A 26,920-nucleotide genomic window follows, 5' to 3' on the forward strand; every position below is an offset into this window, starting at 1 on the left:
CTGGATGCCAAACTTGGAGGAGGAGATTTCTCAAGGTGGGATATGAGGGCTTGTCCACACGCAGCAGGCAGGGATCCTGAGCTAGCTGGTTTTTATCAAGCCCCAGAACTCAAAGCAGAACAGCCACTGCACTGCCCTGGTCTTTGACTTGCATCTCCACGTGGCCCTGCCATGTGGAAGCTCTGCCACGTGCTTGAGGTTCTCCACCCTGCGCTCCATGGACAAGAGGGTTGTGCTGAGGAAAGCAAGATTGCTCCAATTTGCTAGAACTGGCTATTAAAATTGCAGCAGGTTTCCAAAGCAGCTGATAAAAAACTGCATCTACAAGCTGCATTCCCTGGTGTTGCCCAGGCTTGGCTGCTCCTGCTGACCAGCCTGCTGCGGCTTGGATGGAGTCCCATGCTCAGCCCTGCCCCATCCAGGGGAGTTACTACTCCAGCAGCACGTTCCTGATTAGCGCCTTCCAGGATAAGCACGTGTCAGGGAAACAGCTCCAGAGCCCTTCTCCCATCCAGTGCATCCAGCTCTGGGTTTGGCATGCCCATCATCACCTCGGTGTTGTTGAAAGTAATTGGAGATTAGACATCTACACGCCCTTGGAAATTTACCTCCTGCTCCAGTGAGCGCACACCTCTGTGCCCTGCAGATTGTGATAGTGTGAGGGGGCTCTGTGCTGCGAGGTGAGTCCATCAGAACGACCTGGCAAACTCCAGCCCTCTGCTGCACGTAGGGATGTGTGAGGACAGTGGGAAACTGGCAGTTACAGAAGTGGGTCAACTCACCTGTGAGGTATTCTAGGTCAGGTAGTAAGAAGCAAATAAGCTCTTTACATGGCCTAAATTACAAGTGGGTAAACTTCACGTACTGGCAACTTATCCCTGACTACCCTGCTAAAAGAATGTGCTCCAAAATGGCTTGTGCTGAAGAGGACATAGTCAAGTGCTTTTGGTGGAGAAAACTAAGCCAGCAGCCCCCAAACGGGCTGGTCTTAATGGATCTAAAGCTTCCCCTCCCCTGCCTAGTGCGGTAACTTTTCTCTAGGGATAAAGCTTAAGAAAGAATCAGCCAAGCCCTTGTGTAGCTTGTGGTTTGGCTTCCTGCCCACTCTGCCCTTCAAGCAGGAAATTCTCAAAGGGAAGGGAGTGCTTTGTGAAGCTACCTTGAGACTCTGCCTCTTCTCTTTTAGTCAGAACTTAGCATCAGGTCATCTGGAGCTCCTGGAAGCTGACCAGACAGACTGATGGCGCCTACAGACGGTATTTAAGCAACTTCTCCACCTTGATCATTTTCCCCTCATCTTTTGTCCTTTGCGTCCTTGATTGCTGTTATTCAGAGATAATACACTCCTGATATCACTGAGATGGGAGAGACAAGCGAGGAGAAAGAGATCAAAGGAAGGGGAAGAAAAAGAAGATGCCAAAGGCAGAAGAAGAAAGAGGGAAGATGCCAAATACTTCCTTGATTTCCCTGCTTTACATACCCGGCACACAAAATTTCAGAAATTCTTAATATATTTAATTTTCAGAGTTCTGGGGTTAGCACGTCATCACCAGACAGCAGGAGACTGTCAGCAGGGGCCATGGGCATCCTCTTCCCACCAGCAAAGGAAGCAGCTTGAAAGCTGGATCCAGGAAGCCCAGGAGGTACTTGGCACCTGTGAGCTTGGCTGCACTTGGAAAGAAACCCGGGAGAACAGGATGGGTTTAAAATGTCTTTCTGCTTCCCTCTGCTGGCCGGATACCAGATGTACCGATGTAATTCCTACAACATCAGGGTGAGAAATCACAAAAGATAGGAAGGGTCATCTTGTGCTCTCACTACACGAGTGTTAACTTCCCCGGTTTCCTTGAATTTCAGAAGAAACGCAGCGTATCTCTGTGTGTCCTGGAGAGCTCAAGAACACTGGAGATGGGACTAGGATGAAAGCTGGGTGGGAGATAGTAGGAGGTGGTTCAGATGAGGGTATTATGTGGAGCAATTTCAGGATTTAATGCAATAATACTATTGCGTTACCATCTTTCTCACCTTGTTCTCAGTTGTGATTACAATGTTAATTTAACAACCTTGATCTAAACTCAGTTGCTATTTTTCTTACAAAACAGGATCATCTTGAGTTGCAAAAAAACCCCAAAACAAAGACATAAACTGCAAACACTTTTGTTACTCGCTTATACTGAAGGAGTTTATACTGAAACCTCCTTGATCGAGAATGAAATCCCTTTTTTTTCACTTGAGTTTGGGATTACTTTCCTGTGGCGTTGATAAGGACTGGAGGAAATCTTGAAACCTACAATCTGGAGATAGAGAAAACATGTGAGTACAACCCCGGCTTTCAGTTTAAACGGCATACGTAAGTTAAAGGCAAATCCAACATCAATGCGATGTTCAAACCAATAAATCAGCGGTCACTTCTGCATTTAATTTCCGTTTTGAGAAGCTGAGGGGATAAAAGCACGGTGCAGCAGCACTGCTCAGGAGGGGGCTTTAAGGGTGACTCAGTGCCGTTAAATCGCTTTTGCAGGTTGTCCCCATTTACCGACTCGGTCACCTCATCGGTTCGCTTCACGGGGCGACCCTCTCAGCTGAGGCGCTGAGGAGCGACCGGCGGACAGGGGCCGGAGGAGCCGCTCGGTGACAGGACGCGACGCACGGCCCCGCCCCGGGGGTGCCCCCCCATCCCCGCCGCGGTACCCGCCGCTGCCTCCCCGTGCGTGCCGCTCCGCTGCGGCACCGGCGCCTGAGGGAACGCGCGCCTGGCTGCCGAGACAACGGCCGACCCAGCTCTCCTCCAATCACTGAGCCCGTTACTTTGAGCCCTCCGACAGGCGCCCAATCACAGGTGGACTCTCAGAGCCGTGGTGCGCGTGCTTGGGCGTGCGCAGCTCCGCATGCGCCTTGAGGCGGCTCTGGGGACTGGGTAGGGACTCCCGGAGCCGCCACCGCCCCCGAGGCGGGCAGCGGCCGCCGCACACCGGCGGGTGGGGTCGGTGCCGCGGATCTCCCTGGAGCCCCGGGCCGGGGCACGCCCTTCTCTCCTCCCCTCTGGGCCGGGGCTCCAGGAGGCGCCTGCCTGCAGCAGGGCTGTGTCGGTGCCGGCACCGTCCCGCCCCGCCCCAAACGAGCGGCGGAACCCGGCTCTCCCCGCCCGCCCCCTCGGAGCCCTGCGCCTCAGGTGGGCTCAGCCCATAGGCTGTGCCAGGCCCCGCCCCCGCCCGGCAGCCAATCCCCGCGGCAGCCCAGCGGAGTGGCAGGGCTGGCGGCAAACCGGAGGGGCCGGGCGGGAAGCTCTGGCGGCGCTGGGCCGGGAGCCGAGGTGGGTGCCGAAGGGCCGGGCCATGGGGGCAGAGCGGCGGGGCTGGGGGCGCAGGTGAGTCCGGGGAGGCCGCCGCTGTCCCCTCGGCGCTGCGGGCTCTCTGGGGGTCCTGGGCGGGAACAGGCCGCTGCTGGGGCCCGGCCGCGGGTGTCGGCTGGGCAGAGCGGCCTGACCCGGGGGGTGGGCCTCCAGGGGCACCTGCCGCCCTCAGCCAGGCTCTGCCCTGCCCGGGCAGGACCCTAACGGTGGGGTGATGGGGGCTTTGTCCCTCAGTCGGCGTGTTTCTGTCCTTGGTGCTGGGCTGTCACACCAGCCCTGTCCCCCATGCGGTGGGCACGGGGACAACCCATGAGCTAAAGTCATCCTTCACAGGCAAAGGTTGGCCGGGAGAGCTTGTAGGTCACAGCTTGAGCATGGGGTGGGTTCTGCTACCTGACCGCTGGCCAGTTGTCCAGGGCCTGAGTGTAAGGGGTGCTCCACTCGCGCCCTTTCAGGTAGTCTTTGAGTGGGCTGAGGAGGATGTTCTACTTGGGAGGATTGTGCCCCTGCAGTGTCTACACACCAGCATCCCACACGGTACAAGGGGGACAGTGTTGATGCTCCTTGACGTCTTAGCTGAAGGAGCTGTCATAGCGTGCAGGGACCAGACAGGCTTGTTGCGTGTGGTGCTTTCCAGACACCTATAATGAGTCTGGCTCTGAGGAATTCAGCCTCCAAACTCTGCTCGCAGCGATTACACTGGAATGACCTCAGCATGAAGAGCAGCACTGTCATCCCCAGCACGTGGGGATGGGGTGACTAATGTAGTGCTGCGTCCTGAACAAACAACAGAGACAGCAGAGAGCAGAGAAATGAAAAGCAGCACTTGGAGGACTTCAGAGACTTTTCGATAAGAGCTTTCCAAATGGCAAGGCCTGATGTTAAATGCCAGCTGAGTATGTCACCCCTGGGGCCATGCCAGTGTGTGAGCTCCTGCGATTTAGATTGCAAGAAGGGAGTTCTCTGTAGCCTTTCTTTCAGTAGAATTTCATGCAGATTTTGGACCACTGAGTTAATTTGACTTAATTCTTTGTTGTTTTTTGTTTGTTTGTTTCTGGTTTTTAATTAGTGTCACCTCGGAAGAATATAACCTTGCTGCCCCACTGACCGGCTGGCAATATTGGCTCCTCTACACTCTTGCCTGCAGTGCCCACTGTATCTCAGTGTAGCCCAGACAGGCTACAGAGACTTTTTTGGGGCTCACCTAATTGTTGCTTGTCCAAGAAAACAAGATGGATGGGAAGAAGTGGTACAAAGTTATGGAGAAGGTGGTTCCAGCAGGGTCCAAGTCTCTTCTTTAAAGAGAAGCTCCAGCATCCAGGAGGCTGAAAAGCAAACACTCCAATCGGTCAAAATGGAAGGAGGCAACAGTCCAAATCTACAACTTCAGCAACTCCCACTGGCCACGGCAGCAGTTTCTGTGCAGCCACACACTGACTCCTTTTCGTACAAGGTCAGGTTTCTCCCCTAATCTATCCCTAGAAGGCCTCAACTATTCAAGTAACTAACAGTGCCCCTGTATTTTGGTTATTTGTTTGCAGATAGTGCACTGGGTTTGTATTTAGCCATGCCTGGAGGCCCCAGTGTATTATAGCAGCGAGAGAAAGAAAGAAATTCTGTGTCTTCTAAACCAAAGGCCAGTTGCTGAGCCAGTGAACTGTGCTGAGCTGCTCTGGCTACACCTGTGATCACACAGGGACATCTTCCTGCCAGCTTTACTGTTGTGGGAAGATCTTGCAGGTGGTCCTGAATTAAGCTGCTTGGGTGAACCTTATTTTCATATACCCTGATAAAGAGATTTTTGTTCCACCAATAAGAACTTGAAATCTTAAAGTCCCTGTCTTACTGTGTGTGAGAAAATAAAGAGTAGTATATTTGCTGTTAAGGGAGGAGTACGCATGTGAGCTCAGTTATCCCAAATCAATCAAAGTCCTAGACTGTATCTTGGAGACCAGCACTGAAACGAAAAGTGCTAATGACATCTAATGAGATTTAGACAGTTGTTGGAGGAACACAAATGCTAAATGGCCTGGCTTAGCCTCAGGCTTTCCTGTTGACTCCTAATGTACATTTCCTTTGTGACTCAGCCTGCTTTACATCTTTTCTTGTTTCAAATTCTGTCTTTAGACCGTGAGAATGACTGCTGAGCTGGGAATGCTCATGTAGGAGGGGTTGGGAGCTCACTGGCAGCTACTACCAGTTGCCTATTACTTTGAAATAGGTGGTTCATATAAAAACCAGCATAAAATCAGTGGTAATTGGGCTGCCTCATGAAATGGGCTGAATTACCTGAACAAGCAGATGCTGTAAGTGGAGAAGAGCAGAACACTTCTTAAAATGTGACCTGCAGAATGCAGAGGTTCCTGCTCCGTATTCTGCTGAATTCCAGTGCAACAAACATCCTCATGAAAAGAGTTTTTCAAAGGGAATAATGAGTGAATGGGTCATTGTGTTTAGCTTTATCTTCTTCCCCTCTGAGAAACTGCAAAGAATGCAAATACATGCATGCTAATGAAGTCTCTTGTAGCAAGTGTCTTGTCTTTTGTAGCTAAGGCAGGGTGTTTCACAGGTTTGGAACACAGCCACAGGGAACTTACCTGAATTGCCCTGGATCACGTAGCAAGGGAGGAAGATAAACAGAGAGTTTATTGACAGATGATCTAGAAACTGTTTTAAAAGTTTCTTCTCTTGCAGGTGTGCAAAAAGCTCCAACTTCCTTGGCTAAATTTAGTATCTGTGTGTTTTAACAGGAGAACCTGATTGGTGCATTACTGGCTATTTTTGGGCATCTTGTCATCAGTATTGCACTCAACCTCCAGGTGAGTATCATGAAGCAAATACTCATCCTGCATTAAAAAGCATCAAGCACACCAAAGCCTCTGCCTTCCTTTTCTCCTCTAGAAATACAGCCACATCCAGCTGGCAGGTTCCAAAGACCCCCGAGCCTACTTCAAAACCAAGACGTGGTGGTGTGGACTGTTCCTGCTGGTGCTGGGAGAACTGGGAGTGTTTTCCTCTTACGCCTTTGCTCCTCTTTCACTGATTGTGCCACTCAGTGCAGTGTCTGTTATAGGTAAGGGGGGAAGAGGCAACAGCCATCCAAGTCGGAGTGTGTTCAGTGTAAGATTGCTGATGGTTGGACTGATGCATAACTCACTGTTTCCCTCTCCTTTGTTTTGTAGCAAGTGCAATCATAGGAATTATATTTATTAAAGAGAAATGGAAGCCCAAGGAATTCTTGAGTAAGTTCTACAGTTCCTTTTCATTTTTCCTCCCTGTTTACAAGCCATTCAACACACAGCATGGCCTTTCAGGAATCATAGTTGGAGGGATGGCAAGATCTCCGTTAGCTCTAGTACCTCTTTGAAGATTTGCCTCATCTGAGTCACTATTTGTTAAAAAAGGATTTTTCATTTCTTTGGTTTTGGTTTTTTTTTTTCCCTGATTTGCGCCAAATCCTCTGAATCTCTCAGCTTTTAGAAATACCTGGAAATGGTGTTTGCTTCCAGGATTTGAGAATCGTGGTTCTCTGGGCTGAAGCTGCAGCCTAGGGCCTTGTCTGTGCAGTAGCGTAGGCACAACAGAACCAGCTGAATTTCACACTATGAGTGGCTGCAGCACTGGGACATTCATTCTTACATTCCTAGAAAACATCAGGGCTGTGGGCAGTGCCAGGCAGGATAAGCCCCAGACACGGATCTTGTAGCTGCTATTTGTTTAGCAGGTACAATCTGGGATGAGGTTCTTTCCCTCCACTCACAGCACACACATTGCCTGTGTGGGGTTTTTGTGGTTCTTATACTCTGAAAGTGGGGCACGAAGGGCAGAGGAAGGAGTCATCCAGAGGAATGTGCATGATGGCATTAAGAGTCACTGTGCATGTGTGTTATTACTCCCATGCATCCACACTAACCCACTAACTTTATCCTCTCTTTCTTTCTCTTTTTTTGTCCTTTGGTCGCCAAAGGGCGCTATGTTTTGTCCTTTGTAGGCTGTGGTTTGGCAATTGTTGGAACTTATCTGCTGATAACATTTGGACCTAATAGTCATGAGAAGATGACAGGAGAAAATATCACTAGGCATTTAGTGAGCTGGCCCTTTCTGTTGTATATGGTAAGATGGCCCATAAAATGTGGGCCAGTTTTCTGCTATATGCCTGATGGGGAGCTTCATTTCAAGCATTATTTTTCCCTATGGTTACTACCAATATTCCTTGTACTTGCTAATGAACCTGTGCCAGCATTTCCTGGTGTCGGTTCATGTTGCATGTGGACACATGCATACATGGTTTGGAACTCTCCCATTCTTCCTCTGAATTATTCTGTTAGGACTTAAAATATCTGTTTTCAAGTCTTTTGCTCTCCCCTGAGCTGTCAGCTTCAGCCTGTGGCAGCTGAGAGCAGCTGCTCCAGAGGTGTCCAAATGCTGGGCTTGCATCTGGGCTTCTTCTAGACTGAGCCATCAATCTCTCATTGGAAATCTTATGGAATGTATCATTTCTTAATGGAGATAAGTTTGGCCATTAAATAAGATGTGTGCTCCAGGGCTCACTGAAAGAATCTCATTACAGAAAGTAGGCTGAGATCTGTCATGTGAATATTCAGTCAGGACTATTTGATCTGCTGCTTTACCACGAATCTAACATCAAAAGTGTTCCATGTTTCCTGTTCCGCAAGAAGCTATTCAATGTCATCTCATTAGAAGCTGAGATCATGCTAAATTTGATCTATAGTTGTGTGGGATCCTCATTTTCCTTTGATTTGCTCTACTGTGTAATTCTGATGTTTGACTGGCTCAGAATCCCATTTACTGCCAACCCCACACACCCTGCCTGTTTTAATATTCTCATTTCTACCTTTTGCAGCTTGTGGAGATCATCATGTTCTGCCTGCTGCTGTATTTTTACAAGGAGAAAAATGCAAACTACATTGTAGTTATTCTCCTGCTGGTAGCTTTGCTGGGTAAGTTGATACGGACTTGTAAGATCTTCTAATTCTGGCTTATAACAGTAAACTGCAGTAAACTAAGCATCTGTGGCATACAGGGAATTATACTGACCTCGTTAATGTCATAAAATGCACCAGTCTCCTCCAGAAAGGTTACTACAAATTACGTGAAGCTAATGCCTTGCAGTGATGTTTAGGATCTGTGCAAATGACCATTGAACAAATAAGACTTATTTCCCATAAGGATGAATAATCTGCCAAATACAGAAGCCAGTTATTTATTGGTGGTGTTAATTTTAACCTGTGCATGCAAAGCATGATACAATATTTTACCTACTTTTGTTCTGTAAAGAAACTGTGATCAATTAAACTTTCAAAAAGTGAATAACAGCAAGGCAGTGACACAGCATGACAGGCTCTTGAATCTGTGTCACAGGCCTCAATTTTTGCTATTTATGTTGCCTCACTTACTGCAGTGTCTTTTCTGTTTTCTTTGGTTTTCTTTTTAATTTGAACTGCTTGGGGCTGGATTTCAGCAGCTGATGCCTCACAGGCTCTGAGTTACAGCCGCAGCAAGTATCCTAATTTGGAATGGCCCTGGCTTGTGCTTTAAGAAAGGGAAAGAAAGTAGGCTTTTTCTGATTCTTGTTTTGAAAACTTCCTTAGCTTTAACTGAGCCAGTATGCCATCAGAAGTGAAAACTTGGATCCTTCCATCACACTAATTGCACAACACTGTTAATGCTCCCAGCCATGTGGACAAGGGAAGGTGCTACAGAAAGGTTGGGTGATTTACTGAAGGTCGCTGTGGTGAAGTTGTTGGGCAGAACTGGGGATAAACCAGGCAGTTTGTGTCCCTTGTCTGGCCTGGCCGGACAAAGGGGATTCAGGTCCTCGTAGGTGTGTTGTGTTGGCGGCTGCTTGCAGGTACAGGGGGAGCGCGCCCCGGCCCCGCTGAGCGGGTGCTGCCGCCTCACCCCTCCTGGCAAACCTGCACAGGTTCCATGACCGCGGTGACGGTGAAGGCTGTGGCAGGCATGATCCTCGTCTCCATACAAGGAAACCTGCAACTCGACTACCCCATCTTTTACATCATGTTGGTGTGCATGATTGCAACAGCCATCTTCCAAGCAATGTAAGACATTCATTCTCTTTTTGTCTGTAATTGTGCTGGTTTCAGTGGAGCAGTGACTAGTGGGCTGTTTGTTATCCATTCCATGAACGCTGATTAGATTTTAGGAGAATTATCCATTGTCTTCTGTTACCTGTCCTCAAATCTATGTCACAGGAGCCTGGGATAATAGTGTTCTTGGCTTTTCCATATAGTGACACTGCCAAGTAGTTTTAAGCCCAAACTTATACATTATTCAAGTATTATGCAAAACAGTGTTAGGAATGAAATGGTGGCAGATGGATTGCAGGATCTGTGCAATGGCTAAAGTCAAAGTGCAGAGTCTGTGTTGTTGATGATCTCTGGGTGGTTTTTGGGGTTTCTGTTCTTCTGTACTTGTAATAACATAAAAAGCTAGTAGCAGCAGGGATAGAAAGCTATTCCAAATGTGAGTGGCATTCTGGCCTTAAGGCCAGTGGCAGTTTCACTGCCTTTAGTGAAACTTAGTGAATTTCACAGGCTGCCAGGCTTCCTCTTCTCTCATTTCTAGAAACCTGCAGCAGCATCCATTGGAATTCAGTGAAAAAGGGAATAAAGTTTCTTAAATTTATGCATCACTTTTGAAAGGCATTTCCAACCAGGAGACCTATCCTTAGGTCCATGATAACTGCTGTGCAGTTTGAGTACCCTTCCCAAATCAAGCCCTGTTCTTTGTCACTGTACTGCAGGTTTTTGGCACAAGCCTCACAGCTCTATGACTCCTCCCAGATTGCCAGTGTTGGCTACATCCTGTCCACAACAGCAGCGATCACAGCAGGTAAAAGCACAAACACTGGGGTGGCCCCTTTGAAAAGAAGGACAAAAGGATATGAGTAGAAGAGGGTATTAGATGTGCACCTTCAATACACAGCTAAAATTTCTCCTTGCGTAATTGTATCCAGCTTTTGTTAAAATGTGTGTGATGCAGGGTCTAAACGCATTTGCTTTCTCTGTACAAAGGTGTTACAATTCCCTTCCCAATAATCTTTTCTGCATTGTACCTGGAACGCAGCTGCTCACAGCTTTGTAGGCCCTTTTCTCTCTGAACAGTTTGCTCTAATTTCAGTCGTTGCCACCCAGGAAAAGCTTTGTCTGCCCAAACAAAGATGAGGTTTTAAACCCCTCAGGCTTCAAACCTGGCAGCAGCCTTTTAAGGTTTTGTTCTCCTCACTTAAACATATGAGCAAAACTGGGGAGAACAACCAACCAACCCAGAGCCCCAACACTCGAGACAGTGCATGTGCTCACAGTGATGGATACTATCTGTGTAAGCAGTAAAGCTCTTCTAGGTATGTAAGGGCAATAGCTTCCCCCTGTAAATTACACATTGCCTTTTACTGCTCTTCCTCAACGTCCCAGAGCCTGTGGCCTCCTCTTTGGCTAATGCTTATTACCTGTCACATTTCAAGCCATATGCTGCTCCCGGATTCATCAGCTTATTTACTTTAGTTAGAAATGTAAAGAGCAGGAGCCAGGGCACGTTGACAACCAGGACTCTGAGGACACCGGTCACCTTATCGGTTTGAGCCCTATATTGTTTGGGGTCAAGAGTTTGTAACCTGCTGTAGTTAAAAGGGATCTGATGGGGTTTGTCATTCAGACTTCAGAAATGGTCTCTCTAATTTATGTGGTGAGAATTTGGCTCAGGTTTTATTAGCACAGTGACGTGCAATAGTTCCAGCAATGTTTCCTTCACAAAACCCTGCCCCAGTGTGGAAAGATTTGTAGTGGTTGTTGTACAGATTTACTTGCATCTATATTAGTTACACCAGTGTAAGTATTTTCGTTGTGAAACTCTAAAATGTTTGTCAATAGATTGTGTTAAAAGTAGAAATCAGGCCACTTTTTCCTATTTTAAGGTCATTAAAAATACAAAGGGGCTGACTACAGAAATGGGAATCTTGGGTTGGTTTTGGGAAGGACTAGTGCTGGAGATGTATTACTGACTGCTTGGTAAGGGGGGGAAGAAAGATGTCATGAATTGTTTCCTTTTAAAGGAGCAACTTTTTACTTGGACTTCACCGGTGAAGATGTTCTCCATATATGTATGTTTGCACTTGGGTAAGTGTTTAAAGTTTCCTTGATAGAAAACTGGAAAATCAGCCTTCAGTGACCTGTGGCTGGACGTCTGGAGTCCAGTTTCTTAGGGCTTGGGCCCTTGCACAGTGCAGATATGATCAGTAAAACATCCAGTGTCCTGATGTGAGCAGCTCTCCATAATCAGAGAACACTCTGAAATGTCTTTCAGATTAGTGCAGGAAAAACAATTGGGAGATTAATGTTCTGAACTCTGTCAGCAAGCTGGAAAAATCAAGATTGACAGTTGTGAGTGTGTTTTCCTGTGGGAAACCTTTCAAAGGTCAGGCTGCTAAATCCTGGAATTTTCTCAAAGAAACCCAACCTCTGATCCGCTTCCTTTCCCCTTTAGTTAGTCCAGGTTAATGAACTAATGTGTTTTGGTACAGAAAAGGTGAAATGTTTGATTGCTGGGTGGATGCAGCACTGCTGAAGAGGGTTATTCACCCGAAGACAGTTCCCGACTTCAGAGTTCTTTTGCTTCCAGTGCTTTATTCTTTATGGTGCTACATGAGAGGCACTGGGAAGACGCAGCATGCAGTATTACCTCCTCTCCCTTTTCGGTTATCTCACTAGATCTTGTTTTCTCTCTCAGGTGCCTCACAGCATTTCTAGGTGTCTTCCTGATCACAAGAAATAGGAAGAAATCTGTACCATTTGAACCGTACATCTCGATGGATGCTATGCCAGGTAACAGTAAAAATACAGTGGTTTACTGCTCTTTAAGTGTTGGGCTGCACAGGGACAGCTTAAGCTTTAGGCTCTGTTTAGTATCCAGATGTGTCAGGTGGTTGTGTTGTTTTCTAGTTTTTCCTTTTCTTGTTTGTGTGTGTCTTGAGGGGTATGCACATGTTTGCGTGGGGCAGAGAGAGGTGATGTGCCACTTGGATGCCACTTGTGCTGGGTCCTCTGACACTGGGGGTTTTATCAGATTGGCTGCTGTCTGGGAAGCAGAACTAGATTCGAGCATACTCCTGGTGTTTATCCAGCAGGAAGAACTGATTATTGGGGAAGGCTCAGAGATGTTGCATGAGGTAGAGACCAGCAAGAGCAGAAATTCCTTTTGGGAAGTACAGCTGAACTCTCTTTCTGGTGAGCTGCATAAAAGATATGCAGCACTTGATAAATAACTGACTGCCATCCCTTGTTCACTGGAAGCATATTTCTCCGTCAGCTGCCCTAGTGCTAAGCAGAAGAACATTATGTCTTTCATTTAACGCTCAAGGAACTGATGAGCCGAGGATCACGAACACTGAAACTTTCTAATTGGCTGATTTAACGGTGCAGGAAGAATACACTTTTGTTCCTAAGCATTTAATCTCTGTCTTTGCTCTTTTCAGGCATGCAGAACATGCACGATAAAGGGACTGCAGTTCAGCCTGACCTCAAAGCTTCTTTCTCCTACGGCGCCCTAGAGAACAATGACAACATGCCAGAAATCTATACTCCAGCCACGCTGCCGATCGTGCAGGAGCAGCATGGCCCCAAAGGAGCTTCTGCTCCACCCTACCGGGTGCTGGAGCACAGCAAAAAGGAGTGAGTGACCTTTAAGGAACTGATTTGAATTGTCAGAAGTATGACCTTTATTTATTTACCTATGAAAACATAAGCAAGTGTAAAGCCAACCTTGATACAGTTTAAAGCTCGTCTGAAGCTTAACTTTCAAGGCTGATTATGAAAATAAAGAACTCTCTATAGCTATGAAGTTGAATGCATTTGTCTTAGCAAGAAGTAAATCCTCCACTGAAGGTGCTGCCTGGAGCGGTGAGTGCAGTATCCCGGCAATATGGAACCGATGGGATAGCCAATGCTGTGAAAACCTGGAGCAGTGGGAAGAGAAGTGACTGGGCAGTGGTTAGTCCTGCTGCGAGTGGGGTTTCTCCAAATAGATATTTCCAGGAGTTGCTTGCAGAGAGAGAAGGGCAGCGGTTAATGTTCCATCTGTAGAGGATGTAGTGGTTTCCAGAGAAGTTGTAACTCCTCATGTCTCTGGCATGACCACCAAACACCTTAACATGGCAATAAAATGTAATTGTGTTCAAGTGCTAATACTGCAACTTTCTGTGTCTTTAGAGCAGCACAACTGGTTAGAGTTAGCAAGCTGCTTTGGTCCTCCCCAACATGAATCTTGGGCACCTCCTGTACAGCTGTTCCGTTTAGTGTTGAGCACATGCCCTGAGTATGTGAATTGTTTTTATAGCACCACAGGCTTATATGGCAGCTTAGAACAGAGATCACTTGCCAGTTTTCTGTTTCATAGCAGGAGCTTCTAGTTGGGTTAAATGCTGCAGAGGAAACACTGTGAATTATGAGAGCAAGAAGAAATGAGAAGAGTAACGTGGCTGGTATCTGATGGGAAATTTTTGTAGCTCTTTATGAGGTCCTGATTCTCTGTCAGTTTTATTTCCTTTCTGGTTGAGGCAGGACTGCCAGCTTTGTTCAGTGGCCTTAAATGCGTAAAGGTGTTGATATTCCTCAGTGAAAAAGCTCAGTCCAGGTGCTGTAGCTGGGGTGTCCCCTCTTTTTTGCCTCTTAAGGGTGGGGGGGGGGGCAAAAAAAGGGTACTAGTCTAATACTGTGAAGGAGCTAAGGAGAAGAAAGAAGCATGCACAGTCCAGCACTCAGCCAGTGAATAATGGAGCATTGTGTACTCAGGATATTTATCTTTCCAGCTCCCAAGAGATGGCTCGAAGCTGATACGAAGGGAGAATAGACACAAGGGGGGGAACTTGTCAAGGGAAAAGGACAAAGTACAACAATTACTGGCATATGCAGGTTCTACTGGTGCTTTGATATCCTCATCTTCACTAAAGCTACTGTTTTACTGGGAAACAGAAGGTTAAGGCCACTTGGTGTGACCTGGGCTCTGTGCATAGTGGAGTGTCTCCAGGACCTCAGAAGACTTGATTTGAAATGAACAGTGCTTGTGTTCGGTGTGTTTTTAAGTGGTTACTCTAGTACCAGGGGGTTGGGAGGATCTTGGACTTGCAGCAGTGGCTTTCTGCATTTATTTATTTGACTCACAGCCAGTTTCTGGTTCCCATTACTAAAAATTCCCAAGAACTCCACTGACTTTATATAGTTATTCCAGATTCTTGCTGTCGTATGTGACAACAGAACTGCTCTTTTGCGAATGTTTGCCTTGCAGCTCTGAATACCAGTTCAGTCTGGAAATACTTGAGATTGCTTTAGCATTTTTGTGCTTAGAAAAATGGCAGCCTTCCCCCCCTGCAAAAAGCAGATGCCCCGTTGCTGTCCGTGTACCTGTGTGGAGTTTCTTCACCAGCTTGGATGTCTGACAATCCCGATGTTATCAGTGGCATCCCATATGCTATAGCATATGAAACCTCAAGAAACAACAGCTTTTCTTTTCCCCTCAATACCGTTTGTGTTTAAGTAACATAATGATGTTAATGGGCTAATACTGCCAGAGCATTCATCTTGTTGGAGTTGCAGTGACACTGATTTACTGCCTTTGGCTTTGTATCCCCAGAAATCAATTGTGAATTTATGTGCAGCTTTTGTTAATGAGCAACATAAACCACAGTAGTACAGGGGAGGCTGGATGGGAAGGGTACAAGAATGGTGCCTTTTCTTATCTCTTCCCTTTTAATCAATGAGGCAATAGCTGTTTTGATCTATTAGTTCTGAAACCACAGAAGCATACTGTTTTAAAACAAGCTGTGCTAAGCCACACATAACTGCAAACTCCACTTTTTACATGGCAATATTTTCTCTGTTGCATTATTACAGAGGTGGCTGTGCTATAAAATTAATCAGAACAGCCTAAATGTTTTGCTGTTGACTTCTATTATTAAGATGATCCTGTGTGAAACAGGATGTGGTTTTCCCAGCTCTTAGTTTCTCAGTAGTATTTAAAAGGTGCAGTTGACTGGTGTGCAGCCTCTGCAGCCTGGAAACGGCTGGTTGGGGTTTTCTTCTAATCTTAGGACCTGACATGGTGAGAGACAGATGCAGGGTGCTGTGCCAGAGTGGAGAGCTGCTGATGCAGAGCCGCTGCTTGCATGGAGGGGCTCCTAGAAGCCTGTTTGAGCTTGACTGTAGGACTTTGTGCTCTCACAGTGGGAGGGTGTAGCTCAGGGTTGAGAGAAACTCCACACCTCCCTTCTAGTTCAGAGATTACAAGCTGAAAACACGAAGCTATTTGTACCCTCAGGTCTATACTTTTTACAGAGTATTTCTTAGTCTGAGGTGACAATGGCCATGCCTGGGACTGCAGCAAGCAGAGCTAAACAACACCTGAAGATTTAAAGGAGAGGAGCCCCATGCCGCATTCTAGTCCTTCTTGCAGAGTGAAAAGGGATCTGCTGGTGTAGAGCACACTTTAACATGCATGTGGTGTCAAAGCTTCAGCTTACCCAGGGCTACCCCCGACAGGCAGGGCACTGTCCCACAGAGTGCTTCCATTTGCAAACGGGTGATGCTTCTCAGCATGGAGAGCTGGACAAGTGTGCATGGGAATCCACGGGCTGCTGTCTCCTTCTCTAACCTCGTGCAGCAGCTCCTTGACTCTCCCTGTCTTGGCTGCTTTATCAAATGTGAACTGACATCTGTTGCCTCTACACTGCACGCACCAGAGCACTTAATACGTTCTCAGTGTATATCTTACATGTAACTTAATGCTGTGGAATACAGCTCCTGTGTTGGCTGAATGTACAAAATGATCTGCCTACAATGTTCTCTTGTTCACATTAAAACAGGTAAAAAAGAAAGAAAAAAATCAAGCTTTTCAGTATTGCACTATAAGGAAAACTGCTTATTTTTTCACAAGCAAGGTTGCATGACTGTTTAATTCTATTTGTCTTTTAGGCAAGACCTTTGGAAATGAAACTTAATAAAACATTGTGGTAAAACCTATAGAATTCTGTCCTGCTCCATATTCTTGATATAGCTTTAATGGCCGTAAATGTCTTGAGAGAAGTTAAGACAGAATTTAGCTTACTACTTTAAGTACTATGTGGATTCAAAGAGCTGGGTTCTTTTCCTGACAGGATACCTGTAAGTGAAATGAGGATTGCTACAGCTCAGGTTTGGGGCTGCAGCATTACTAGCGCTCACAATTTTACGGCAGTCTCCAAGTATTTGATGTCAGCTCTAGGAATCATCCAATTTGCTTCACGATCTTAGTTTTACAGGGCTTTAAAAATATCTAAGTGTTCATGATTTCAAAGGAGAGCTTGAAAATATGATCCAAGTATGGCCTAGAGAAGGGGGGGACACAGGATGGGCCGGATCACAAAAGCATTGTATTATTAGTGGCCTGACTCATGATTTTGTGCATGTACTGAAACGGAGACAACAGGGAAGACCTCTAATACTGTTTGGGAACGCTAAGCTGCAGATGTCATCCTTCAGCTACACGATAGCATGTTTTGATTGCAGGAACAGACAGTTTAAGGGCATTTCTTAATGCCATTAAGAGACACAGACACTCGTAAATTTAGAATAGTGGCTGTGTAGCTTAATTGAATGCTTGCAACCTAATTTAACACTCACCATATGGTTTTAGTCCAGGGGGATAAGCAGAAGATAACCCTCAGGATACTCTTAATTAAATGTATCTCTTGGGGTCCCAAACCACAAATGGAAAAAAAAAAAAAAGCAGCCTTATCTGCTTTGTTGCTAAAGCTGCACCTCAGAGAAATCCCTGCACACGACAATTAAAACACTGACTAGTGCATGTCTGAGCCCCAGAGCCCTGGACAGATGTGGTAATACTTTGTTAACATACATTGTTTAAGGGTTGGTGTGTGGTGTCAGACAACTGTATCAACTGCTAATATAAAGAGGTGGCAATCAAGCCAGATGTCGGGAACATTAAAAAAATGAGGTGTCATTACAAAAGAGAGTACTTAAAATGCCCCTGAAAAGGACACACATGCTGGCAATTTGTGGTATTAAAGTAGAATATATTACTGGCCGGGGAGGTAGAACATGGTATTGAATTAATAAAGCATGTGATTGCAGCAAGGCAAGGCTGAGGTATTTGTGACTAACCAACTACTGCCTAAATTTGCACTGCGTCTAAAGTGCTGAATCCCTTGTCTGGACAAGTGAGGCTGATCTTACCTTTCCAGAAGTGAATTCTGCTGTGCTCTGTTGTCTTAAAGGTCTGTGCTGTGGACAAACTAATTACAAGCACGGTGAAGAACAGCTTGGCATTACTGCCTGCCTTTTTTCTGTACCTCAGCTTCAGAAGTTTCAGTATTGATGTCAAAAATCCTGCCTGTCTTCTGGCTTTCCAAGTGAGGGCAAAGCTCTTGAACCAAATATTTGTGTCGGTGAAATTCAAAGAGTTCTGTGTGCCTTTTGTGGAAAATGGAATACAACAAAAAAAAAAAAAGGCCGTTGGTTTGTGTTGTATTTAGATGTAAATGTACACGAGCATTCATTTACCACACAGCTCAGATGACCACCGTCTCGGATCATCGATGGGTTAAGCCATGATTTCCTGAGAGACACAAACTCTCACTGTTCCATGCGGCAGCTGCCCGAGCGCGTCCCCAGCCGAGGCCAACAGCAAAGTAAAGCCCATTCCCTGCGGCCGCCATCCAGGAGCACACACAGGCCTTTCGCAGCCGCAGCCCGCCCGGTGGGAGGCCCCGCAGCGCGGCTGCCGTGCTCCGCGGGTCAGTCCCGTGCCCTCCTCTCTGGCTTCAGCCTTTAACGTCCCCCCGGCTCCTGCTGGGACACCCCGGGACGCTCCTGTCAGGTCTCAGTGCGCGTTTTGAGGCTGTTAATTAAGAGCATGAAGACGCCTCTGTCCCCCCACACTGGGCTCTGCAGCCTGAGCTGCTGCCCGCCCCGCCAGACGCCGTTCCCAGGGCAACCTCATGTCGCTGAGCGCGGGGAGCCCCGGGGAGCCGCTCCTCCAGGACAAGCACGCAGCCGGCCGAGGCTCGGTACGTGTGAACACCGCTCGTCTCCGCGGAGCGCTTACGAGCCCTTCGCTGTGGAGACCCCGGAGGGGCTCGATGCGCCCGAACCCGCCGCGGGTGGGGACACAGCGGCCGCTGCCCCCCGCACGGGAAGGGGCCGGCGCATGCGCGGAGCCGCCCGCTCCATCCGGGTCACGGACACCACACACACACCGCCCGCCTCAGCTCCCGCAGGCGCGGCCCCGCTGCTCCCTTCGCGCAGCCGGTTCTCGCGCGCGCGGCCACCGGCGGGGAGTGCGCGCTCCCGCCCCCCCGCCGGGATCCCGCCGAGGAGCACGGTGAGAGCCCCGCGCCCCGCCGCCGTCCCTTCCCCGGGGGCCCCGGCCCGGCCCCGGTTCGCGGAGCAGCGCCCAGCACCGTCCGTCGCCGCCTCCCGGGAGGGTCGGTGCGGGCGTGGCGAGGCCTGGCCGGGCCCGTCCCGCGGTGCCGCCGCTGCCGGTGTTCTGCTCTTTAGCGCAGGCGGAGGGGACACGGGTCCGCCTGTTCAAGGGACAGCCCCGTTCATCGCCGGCGCGTCACCCGTGAGCCTGGGTGCGGGTCCGTGCCCGTCGCCTGCCCAGGGCCGCTCCCGGGTAGCCTTGTCCTCCGCGGGTTTGCAGCGCTGAGCCCCGGCACATGAACTCTTCAGGGCGGGTTTGTGTCTGTGTAGGAATTACCGTTTCGTGGCTCTTGTATTGGGGGTTTTCGGGAAGCGACCCGGTTATCGGTGGGATGCGGTAACGGAGCTGCGGGTGCCCCGGCGCCGGCGCTGTCTGTGCCGATGGAGCCGGAACTCCCGGTGGCAGAAGCTGCAGCTCCAGTTTGCTTAAATTTCGGAAGGTCTTCAGCTTTGTGTGAGGTTGAGGAGTTTGCTTGTTTCAGAGGTACCTGTCGCCTGGTGTTTAAGGGATGCGCAGGTATTAACTCCCGGAAAAAAAGAACTTAAAGATCTTATCCAAGTGCCTTTAGTTCTTGCGATCCTTTTAGTCCTGTTGTGTGTGGCTTTTCACAATTTAAAAGCATATTGTCAGTTGTCTACACAATGAATTTGCTTATCATTTTGAATTGGTTTCCACACTTAATATTACTGCAATAATTAGCCGATTGCAATGAACAACTAGCACTTGTATTTTCATATCCGACATAGATAGGTACTTCTCACCTTTCCAAGGAGGTAAGTGAAGTAATTCCCTTCTCGCCTAGGGGAAAGGGAAGCAGAGCAGCTTGGCTGTTGCACTGATAATCACTCCTGTGAACCTGTCCAGAAATACCTGGAGTATTTCTTCTTCCGATTTTGATGCTTTTTAATAATCGCACAATGAAATAGTTCTACGTAATCTGTTAATATCTCACTTCTCACAGTACTGTTCTAACAGGAATTCTTAATTGACATCCAGACATCAGTCTTACCTGTCTCACCCTGATTTCAGGGAAGCTGTTGTTGGATGTCCTTGCATTGCTCAGTGTTTTGATACTGGTTTGGATCAGAAAAACAAGTAATCAGTGGAGAAAAAAATAAAATAGAATTAACCATGTAGTTTTATGATTAGAGAAAAAAATAACTGTGATGTATTCTTATTTTCAGTACATAATTGAAGTAGCTTTTGTAGTTCCATGCTCTCCACAGAAGCTTTTCAGATTGTGTTTGTAAACTAAAAGAAATGGCACAGAAATTACACAGAACTGTTTATCTTGTTGATGAAATGTTTCCTTAACTTTGATTAAGATCGCTCCAATTAAGTCGCTTTCCCTGAAGACTGTTCGCAGGAATTCAAGGGAATAACTGCATTGCCTTTTGCAGGTTAATAGTGTACGAGTTTCTACTCTTGTTCTCTAAAGGAACGAGATGGTAATTCAATTTTTGCTACTAGCTGAGAAAAAATGTCATCTCCTTCATGGCCGTGGGGAGGTTTGAGCTGCCCCAGCTCTCCAGCGTCATTTACACACATCATTTGAGACCCACTGCCTTTTTACAGAGCAGAAAGTATCTTCCAGTGAAACGTTTTGCTGCTGTATTTAATGTTACATGAACTCATGTATATCGAAACCTGAAGCCAGTGAAGCTGTTTGCTGTGTGCAGAGCTGAATGTTTAGTGCCTAGACAGGTTTGTGTGTTTTCCATTAGGATTCTTAAACTTTTTTTTTTTTTCCTTACAAATCTGCAGAGCATCTCTTCTGGGCAGTAATGCATCCCGATGCAGGATTGATGAAGGGTTTGATGTGTTTCATCGTACCACTAATTGCTGTTGAGCAAAAAGCAGTATTTTCCTCATATCAAGGGTGTTTACTCTGCAAAAGGTTTACAGGGAAGATCTTTTGTGGTGAGCAGAGACAGCCCCTACAGAGGGTCACAGGGGCTGTCACCTCACGTCTCAGCTCTGCTTCTGAGCAGTCCTGCCTTGGTGCTCTGCTTTAATCTTGTGCATTTTGAGGGTGAGATACACAGGTGGCAGTGGCAGTTGCTGATTGCCTGTTTCACATGGAACTGGGTGAAATGTAGGGACTGGCAGGTTTAATTTCTTTAATGTTAAGATGCTGACAAGACAGTTCCACTCCTGTCTGTAGCCCAGTTCATGCACTATGAAAATCAGTAACCTTGCAGCCGTCACTTCATCTCTGTCTACTTCACAGGTTACTTAAATCATTTACTGTTATATAAATTAAATTATAAAAGAAGCTAGATCTTGACTTGTTGTTGTTGTTGTTGCTTTTTTTTCCTTTTCTTTTTTCTCCCCATCCTCTCTCACAGTGTGGGGTATCCTGGGATATCTGAGCTGCTGGGATATCTGAGCTCCTGGCATTTGTTTGCAAACATTTCAGTTGTTTGTTATTAATCCCTCTCCAATTCCTAAGCTGATTTGGCAAAGACTTTGTAACTGTATTGTGTACCTGGCTGTCATTCTTGCCGTTTACTGCTCCAGCGTTTGTATGTTGTCACCTTTTCATGTAGAAAATTGCCCTGTTCTGTTATACCAGAGGTGGAAATAACATGATGTCTTTGTTTCAAAATGCAAAATAGCATTTTCAGGGTTCTAACCCCTCCTCATGCTGGAACTTTGAACTTCATTTTGATTCTCTGAATTACTTTAACCAAATTTGGCAAAAGAAGGAAGAACTGGGAGTTCCCCCCCTCCAATGCATTCTTTATGTGTTTAAGTTGGTGTTTTAGAAAGTGTTTTCTATTGCTCTTCATGTTCTGTTTTGGATTTGTGTTTTGGAATGGCAGACCCCTGTTAGAAACTGGAACATAAGGAAGAGTTGCTTTGGGTGAAGGATGCTCAGAGATACTATGAAGTCCTGGAGTGACAGCCAGTCAGACCTCTACAGCAGCGACCAAGAAGAGGAAGAACAGATGATTTTTGGAGAAAATGAAGATGATTTGGAAGAGATGATGGATTTAAGTGACTTGCCTACCTCACTCTTTGCTTGCAGTGTTCATGAAGCTGTGTTTGAGGTACAGGAAGAAAAGGTAGGTAGAGAGTGGTATAGTATTGTAAGTATAGATGCAGCTTGAACATTCTTGTTTGGATTTTCAATGCATGTTATAATTGGGGTGGAAAAAACAACCCAAAGTATTTACCTGGTAAGCTCAGATGGGAATGTATTACGAAGAGCAGATCATACTGCGCTTTGCTGGCATTTGAAATTGTTGATAGCTATACAGTGCTTCTCCCATGAAAAGCTCTTCTGATTTTTTTTTAGTCCCCTCTTTATCCAAGGCACCACATCCAAGGGCAGATCTGAATAAAATCTGAAAGCAAATTTAAATTTTTGTTTGGTTTTTTTCTTCTTTCAAGGCAAGGATTCTGTTAAAAACATTCTGAATCTGCAGGATGTCTGTTCTGACTTCAACACCTTAAAAGGGCCTTCTAAATGAAAATCTCTGGCCTGCTAACATTTGTAGTCAGTCAAATCTGTACTTTCCCACTGCTTCCAAGAGCATCAGGAATAATTATGCGCACTGCATGAGTGAGGGAAAGCAGGAGGGGCCGATAGGAAAGCTTTGCTCTGCGGCTTCTTCAGTTCCAGTTTACAAAAGCACTTACTAAGCCTATGGTTTGCTGAAAGGTCCTCAGCCTCTGAGGGAAACTCCTGAGCAAGTACCAGAGGTTTTGTTGGCATCTGCACTTCTGAGGAGCCTTCGCTAGGTGTCAGCTCGTGTATGGAGAGTTTTACAGGCTCCTTCACATCAATTCAGGTTTAAATAGGGAGACAAAACAGTGCTACCCTGGATGCAGGTTTGCAAGTCGCAGTAACTGAGGGAAGTGTGGAATGTGCAGGTTTAGGCGAGTAAAGAAATGAATGGGATTTGGGAGAAGAAAGTGAAAGGAAGATGTGTTTTCATTGAGTGAAAATGTTCATTTTGTGTTTGGAGAATCTTTGTACTTCATCTCTAGGAAAGATTTGAAGCACTTTTCACAGTCTACGATAATCAAGTTACATTCCAGTTGTTTAAAAGCTTTAGAAGAGTAAGGATAAACTTCAGCAACCCAGAGGCAGCAGCAAGAGCACGGATAGAGCTGCATGAAACAGACTTCAGTGGAAAAAAGCTGAAGCTGTACTTTGCACAGGTATTCTGGAACACCAAGATGTTGCACATGTGTCCCTGTTTCTTCTTTATTCCATGTTTTCTCATGAATGTCATATGTGATAAATATCTGAATTTACCTTCAACCTTATTCTTCTATGCTGAGATGTGTTACTTTCATTGTTTTAGGGGATAGATTTGCTTTTCAGCCTGGGCTTACAGGGTTGTACTTGGTGTGGAGCAGTCACACAAACCCGTCTCCCATAGATAAGCAGAAATGTGCTGAAAGAAGATAAGTGGGTCCAACCATCTCTTTATAATAGGTGCTTTGTAGGTATGTTCTTTGTGATTAGCAGCATTTGTCATCCTATTCTGCATCCCCTGGCTTTTACCTTCAGGTACAGGTATCCAGTGAAATAGGCGACAAGTCCTACCTCCTTCCTCCACAACCTGTTAAACAGTTCCTGATATCCCCACCTGCATCTCCGCCGGTTGGATGGAAACAGAGTGAAGATGCAACTCCCCTGATAAACTATGACTTGCTTTGTGCTGTCTCCAAGCTGGGACCAGGTAGGAATATTTACTGCTTTTGTTGTATTACTTAACGTCAAAACTAGTGACCAAGGGAGTTTATCTACCTTTCTGTGAGAAGAAACTGGGTCTTTTGTGATGTTTCTTACTTGAATAAAATGATCCATCACTTTTTTTTTACTTAATTCATTAATTGATTGAAAGTACAGCACAGGACCAGGTTGTGTGGTACCAGCTCCATCGCATCCATGTGTTGAATTTTGTCATGGTCTCAGTAATAAATAACAAACAAGAAGAATGAAACATTTAACAGGTCTGGTGAAGTTGAGCAAATTAAAGATGAGATGGGAATAAATGAGTTTTGGTCGTGTTGTTGCAGATACTAAGGACTTTTTGGGATTAAATGGCTTAGGGCTTTTCCTTGGGGATTTTCTTAGCATGATTTTTGTTTGCTGCTCATCAGGGGAAAAGTACGAGCTTCATGCAGGAACAGAATCAACTCCCAGCGTAGTTGTCCATGTCTGTGAAAGTGAGACAGAAGAGGAAGATGAAATTAAAAATCCCAAACAGAAGATCATGCAGACAAGGCGTCCAGAACCACCTGCAACAATACTGAGTGAACCTAAAGCATTTGATTGTACTCTGGAGGTAGGGGGTACCATGCACTGTTAAATTGTGTGATGCCCAAGGTAGTATCAAAAGTCAGACACTTACTGAGTACATGTGTTGATGTCTGTGCTCCTGCTATATGTTATGTATAGCGACAACAGATTTTACTTGTAGTTGTATCTCATGTTCAAGATTTTGGATGCCAATGCTCTGACAAGCACTTTAATTTTAGGGACTAGTCCCCCAACTGTAGCAAATCCACCTGACTTGAAATAGTGAAAAATAGGAAGTCTGGTTGTGTGTTGTTTTGTTTTTAAGATGTTACCCTTTTCTTTATATTGTACAGTGTGATGTACCAAGTGCTGAAAATATCTATCTTACTGTCACAATTGGATTCAAGGAAGTTCTCTGTACTGGTACAACAGCTTCCAGTCGATGTAGTGTTAAATGCAAATGAAACGTACTCTTTTATGCTAAAATTCCTTCCCAGCTAGTCATCTGAGGTGAAGATTAATCTTTGCCTTTCTCAGAACTGCCAAGTATGTGTTTTTAATTTGACATGAGGCACAAATACACGTATGGAAATAAGTTCAAGTAGTTTTGCTAACTACACAGAGAAGAATACGGGAGGAAGAAGCACAGATGGGTGGGAAGTGTTGCCAGTGCCGCTGCTGCTGCTGTCAGGTACGATGGTTTGCGCTGACACCTGAGGAGTGAATGATGATACATGGAGAGAAATGTGGATCCAGCTGTTGAATGTGTTGTCTCTGATGCTCTCTGAAAACATGGTAACATTTGTTCCTCTACAGTGCTGGAGGTGGCCTACGTTTATAAGTAAATCCAGTGACTGTTGTGTTTTGACTAAGTTAGGAGATAAAACATCTAGGGTTAATTTTTTTAACTTGTCCTACGCGTCTCCAGTCTGTTTTGTATGTTTTCAGACAATCAGTTGCCTGGCTTAGCCAGTTCTTATGCAGTTTCAGCCCTTGTTTGCTGTTTTTCATTCAGACTTTTTCTGTGTGGCATCCTGTCTGTCTGACAGAGCATCTGCTGCTGTTCTGAGACCAGGGTGCATCTTTTAAATATAGATCTTTAATTTTGTGATCTTGTGTTTTAGTAGGAGGAAGATAGGCCTCACTATAATGACACAGGCTCCTACGCTTTTATGCTATTTTATAACCAACCTTTTTTAGTCTAGACAGATTCTTTTTTCTATTTAAAACAAAAAAAAAAATCATTTGTGAATAAACCAGGCTGCTGATATTCATAGAGAGAGAAATCATTCAGAAATTGGCCTACTTCAAATTCATTTTGGTGTGTTTCAAGTCTACATGATGTGCTTATTGACTTCTCAAAAGTGTTGTCACTTGATTGATGGTGGAGAGGAAAAGTAATGGTCAGGAATGTGCATGGGCTGGGAGTTTTCAACTCTGTATTGTGCCAGCTCATGATCCCTTCCTGAAACCAGCTTCCAGCTGTAAAATGGGATCCTGCAGGCAGGTCCTTGTGCCAGAGGCAGGAATAGTAGATATTAAAAAGGTAGGAAAATGGGTCTTGCTCATCTTGCCTCCACAGGCATGATATTTATGTATATCTTCAGGTATTAAAGTCACTCAAAGTACAACTTCTCTGTCTCACTGTTCCATGTTACTTAAAAAAACCCCAAAATCCAACCAAAAAACTTGCATTGTCCATCAGGCTTGTGTATTTTTAAGGTTCCAGAAGTCCGTTTGGATTTTCTGTGGTGTTTGTATTTTGTTAATTGTTTAATTTCTACCCCGTTGTAGAAGTTGCTGTGAGTAGGAATAAGTGGAAACCCTTCGGAAACAGTTTTGTACAGCAAATCAAGCAAGCGATGTTGTCAATGTATCTTGTGTAAGACGTGTAACAACTTGCATTCCAACATCTTTCGTTGTGTAAAGACACTTACAATAAAAACAATGCAGTGCCATTCACATCTGGTTTTTAACTGTATTTCATATTGGCCCAAGTCTCATATCTGAGTCAATAATGGTATTGATGAGAATTGTAAGACATCAGCTTGTTGCTCTGCTTGTGCTTTTGCCACTCCTCTCTTGCACAGGCAGATTTGAGCATCATGTTCTTGCTGGCCAGCAGAGGGGGGCTGTGTGCCCCTCTCCTGATACACTGCTGCGATACGAGTGAATTACATTTAAAATGCTACAAAATCCCATTCCTTTCCTGTGTGGAAGCTGTGCCTGGTTTCCGTGGCGGGGCTGAGGGGCCCATTGTGCAGGTATAAAGGGAGACTGGCAGAGCTGGAGTAGGAGGCACTCAGAGGAGGGAATTAAGTGGCTGCTCTCTGCAAGTACTGACGGGGTGGGCAAGGAGGAGGCGAAGCAGAGGCTTCACAAGGAGGGAACCATAACTCAGCCACCGATCCATAGCAGAAGTGATTCTGCTTCACTTCCACGCTCTGTAATTTCCAGGGTGACAGAGCCTTCCTCATGAGATAAATGATGTTCAGGTTGGCTTTATTTATTCCAGGGGATGATTTGGTAGCGACCATCAGAACCTTTTCTCATAGTCCCTGACCTGCTGTTAACCTGCTGTTTTTAGACGTAAGCTTGCACAGAGGCACAAGTCAGCCTTTGCTGAGCTTGCACGTTGTATAAATAAATACCATAAATTCCTCTAAAGCATTCCTCTTGAGAAGCAGCTGTACAAATGGATGGTCTTGTCCTTGGGCAGGCTGCCTGTATGTTCTGGAGAGGAAGTTGCCGGGGTACTTTGGTTTTCTTTTGCAAGAGCTATGAATGGGCCCCGGTTT

General features: G+C 46.0%; 2 protein-coding genes across 5 annotated transcripts; both read left to right on the forward strand.

Annotated features, from left to right (window-relative positions):
- Positions 1–2,926: 2,926 nt before the first annotated feature.
- NIPAL3 (NIPA like domain containing 3) lies at positions 2,927–16,401 on the forward strand. 4 transcript variants are annotated; one of them, XM_030504140.1, is made up of 12 exons: positions 2,927–3,313; positions 4,422–4,805; positions 6,103–6,171; positions 6,254–6,425; positions 6,535–6,594; positions 7,320–7,465; positions 8,217–8,313; positions 9,297–9,432; positions 10,137–10,225; positions 11,445–11,508; positions 12,119–12,213; positions 12,864–16,401. In XM_030504140.1, the coding sequence occupies exons 2-12, from the start codon at positions 4,707–4,709 to the stop codon at positions 13,061–13,063; spliced, it is 1,227 nt and encodes a 408-aa protein (XP_030360000.1). In that variant the 5' UTR covers positions 2,927–3,313; positions 4,422–4,706; the 3' UTR covers positions 13,064–16,401. The 4 variants fall into 4 exon arrangements, with proteins under 4 accessions (XP_030360000.1, XP_030360004.1, XP_030360003.1 ...); XM_030504143.1 differs by having other exon boundaries at positions 3,189–3,367; positions 7,344–7,465; XM_030504142.1 differs by having other exon boundaries at positions 3,190–3,367.
- A 2,188-nt stretch (positions 16,402–18,589) lies between these two features.
- RCAN3 (RCAN family member 3) lies at positions 18,590–26,084 on the forward strand. Its single transcript, XM_030504145.1, has 5 exons — positions 18,590–18,760; positions 21,688–21,930; positions 22,859–23,032; positions 23,388–23,559; positions 23,984–26,084. Exons 2-5 carry the CDS (start codon positions 21,736–21,738, stop codon positions 24,190–24,192), a joined length of 750 nt encoding a protein of 249 aa, XP_030360005.1. The 5' UTR covers positions 18,590–18,760; positions 21,688–21,735; the 3' UTR covers positions 24,193–26,084.
- The last annotated feature ends 836 nt before the right edge of the window (positions 26,085–26,920 follow it).

The sequence above is a fragment of the Strigops habroptila genome, chromosome 12, assembly GCF_004027225.2.
Source record: "Strigops habroptila isolate Jane chromosome 12, bStrHab1.2.pri, whole genome shotgun sequence".
In the NCBI taxonomy this organism is placed as follows: Eukaryota; Metazoa; Chordata; class Aves; order Psittaciformes; family Psittacidae; genus Strigops; species Strigops habroptila.

Bases quoted from the DNA above. Each gene is read 5' to 3' on its own strand.
- NIPAL3 (XM_030504140.1), top strand. From the start codon at position 4,707: ATGGAAGGAGGCAACAGTCCAAATCTACAACTTCAGCAACTCCCACTG. The intron at 9,433-10,136 runs GTAAGACATTCA...ACTGTACTGCAG, and splicing joins ACAGCCATCTTCCAAGCAAT to GTTTTTGGCACAAGCCTCAC. The intron at 11,509-12,118 runs GTAAGTGTTTAA...TTTCTCTCTCAG, and splicing joins ATATGTATGTTTGCACTTGG to GTGCCTCACAGCATTTCTAG.
- RCAN3 (XM_030504145.1), top strand. From the start codon at position 21,736: ATGCTCAGAGATACTATGAAGTCCTGGAGTGACAGCCAGTCAGACCTC. The intron at 23,033-23,387 runs GTATTCTGGAAC...TTTTACCTTCAG, and splicing joins TGAAGCTGTACTTTGCACAG to GTACAGGTATCCAGTGAAAT. The intron at 23,560-23,983 runs GTAGGAATATTT...GCTGCTCATCAG, and splicing joins TGTCTCCAAGCTGGGACCAG to GGGAAAAGTACGAGCTTCAT.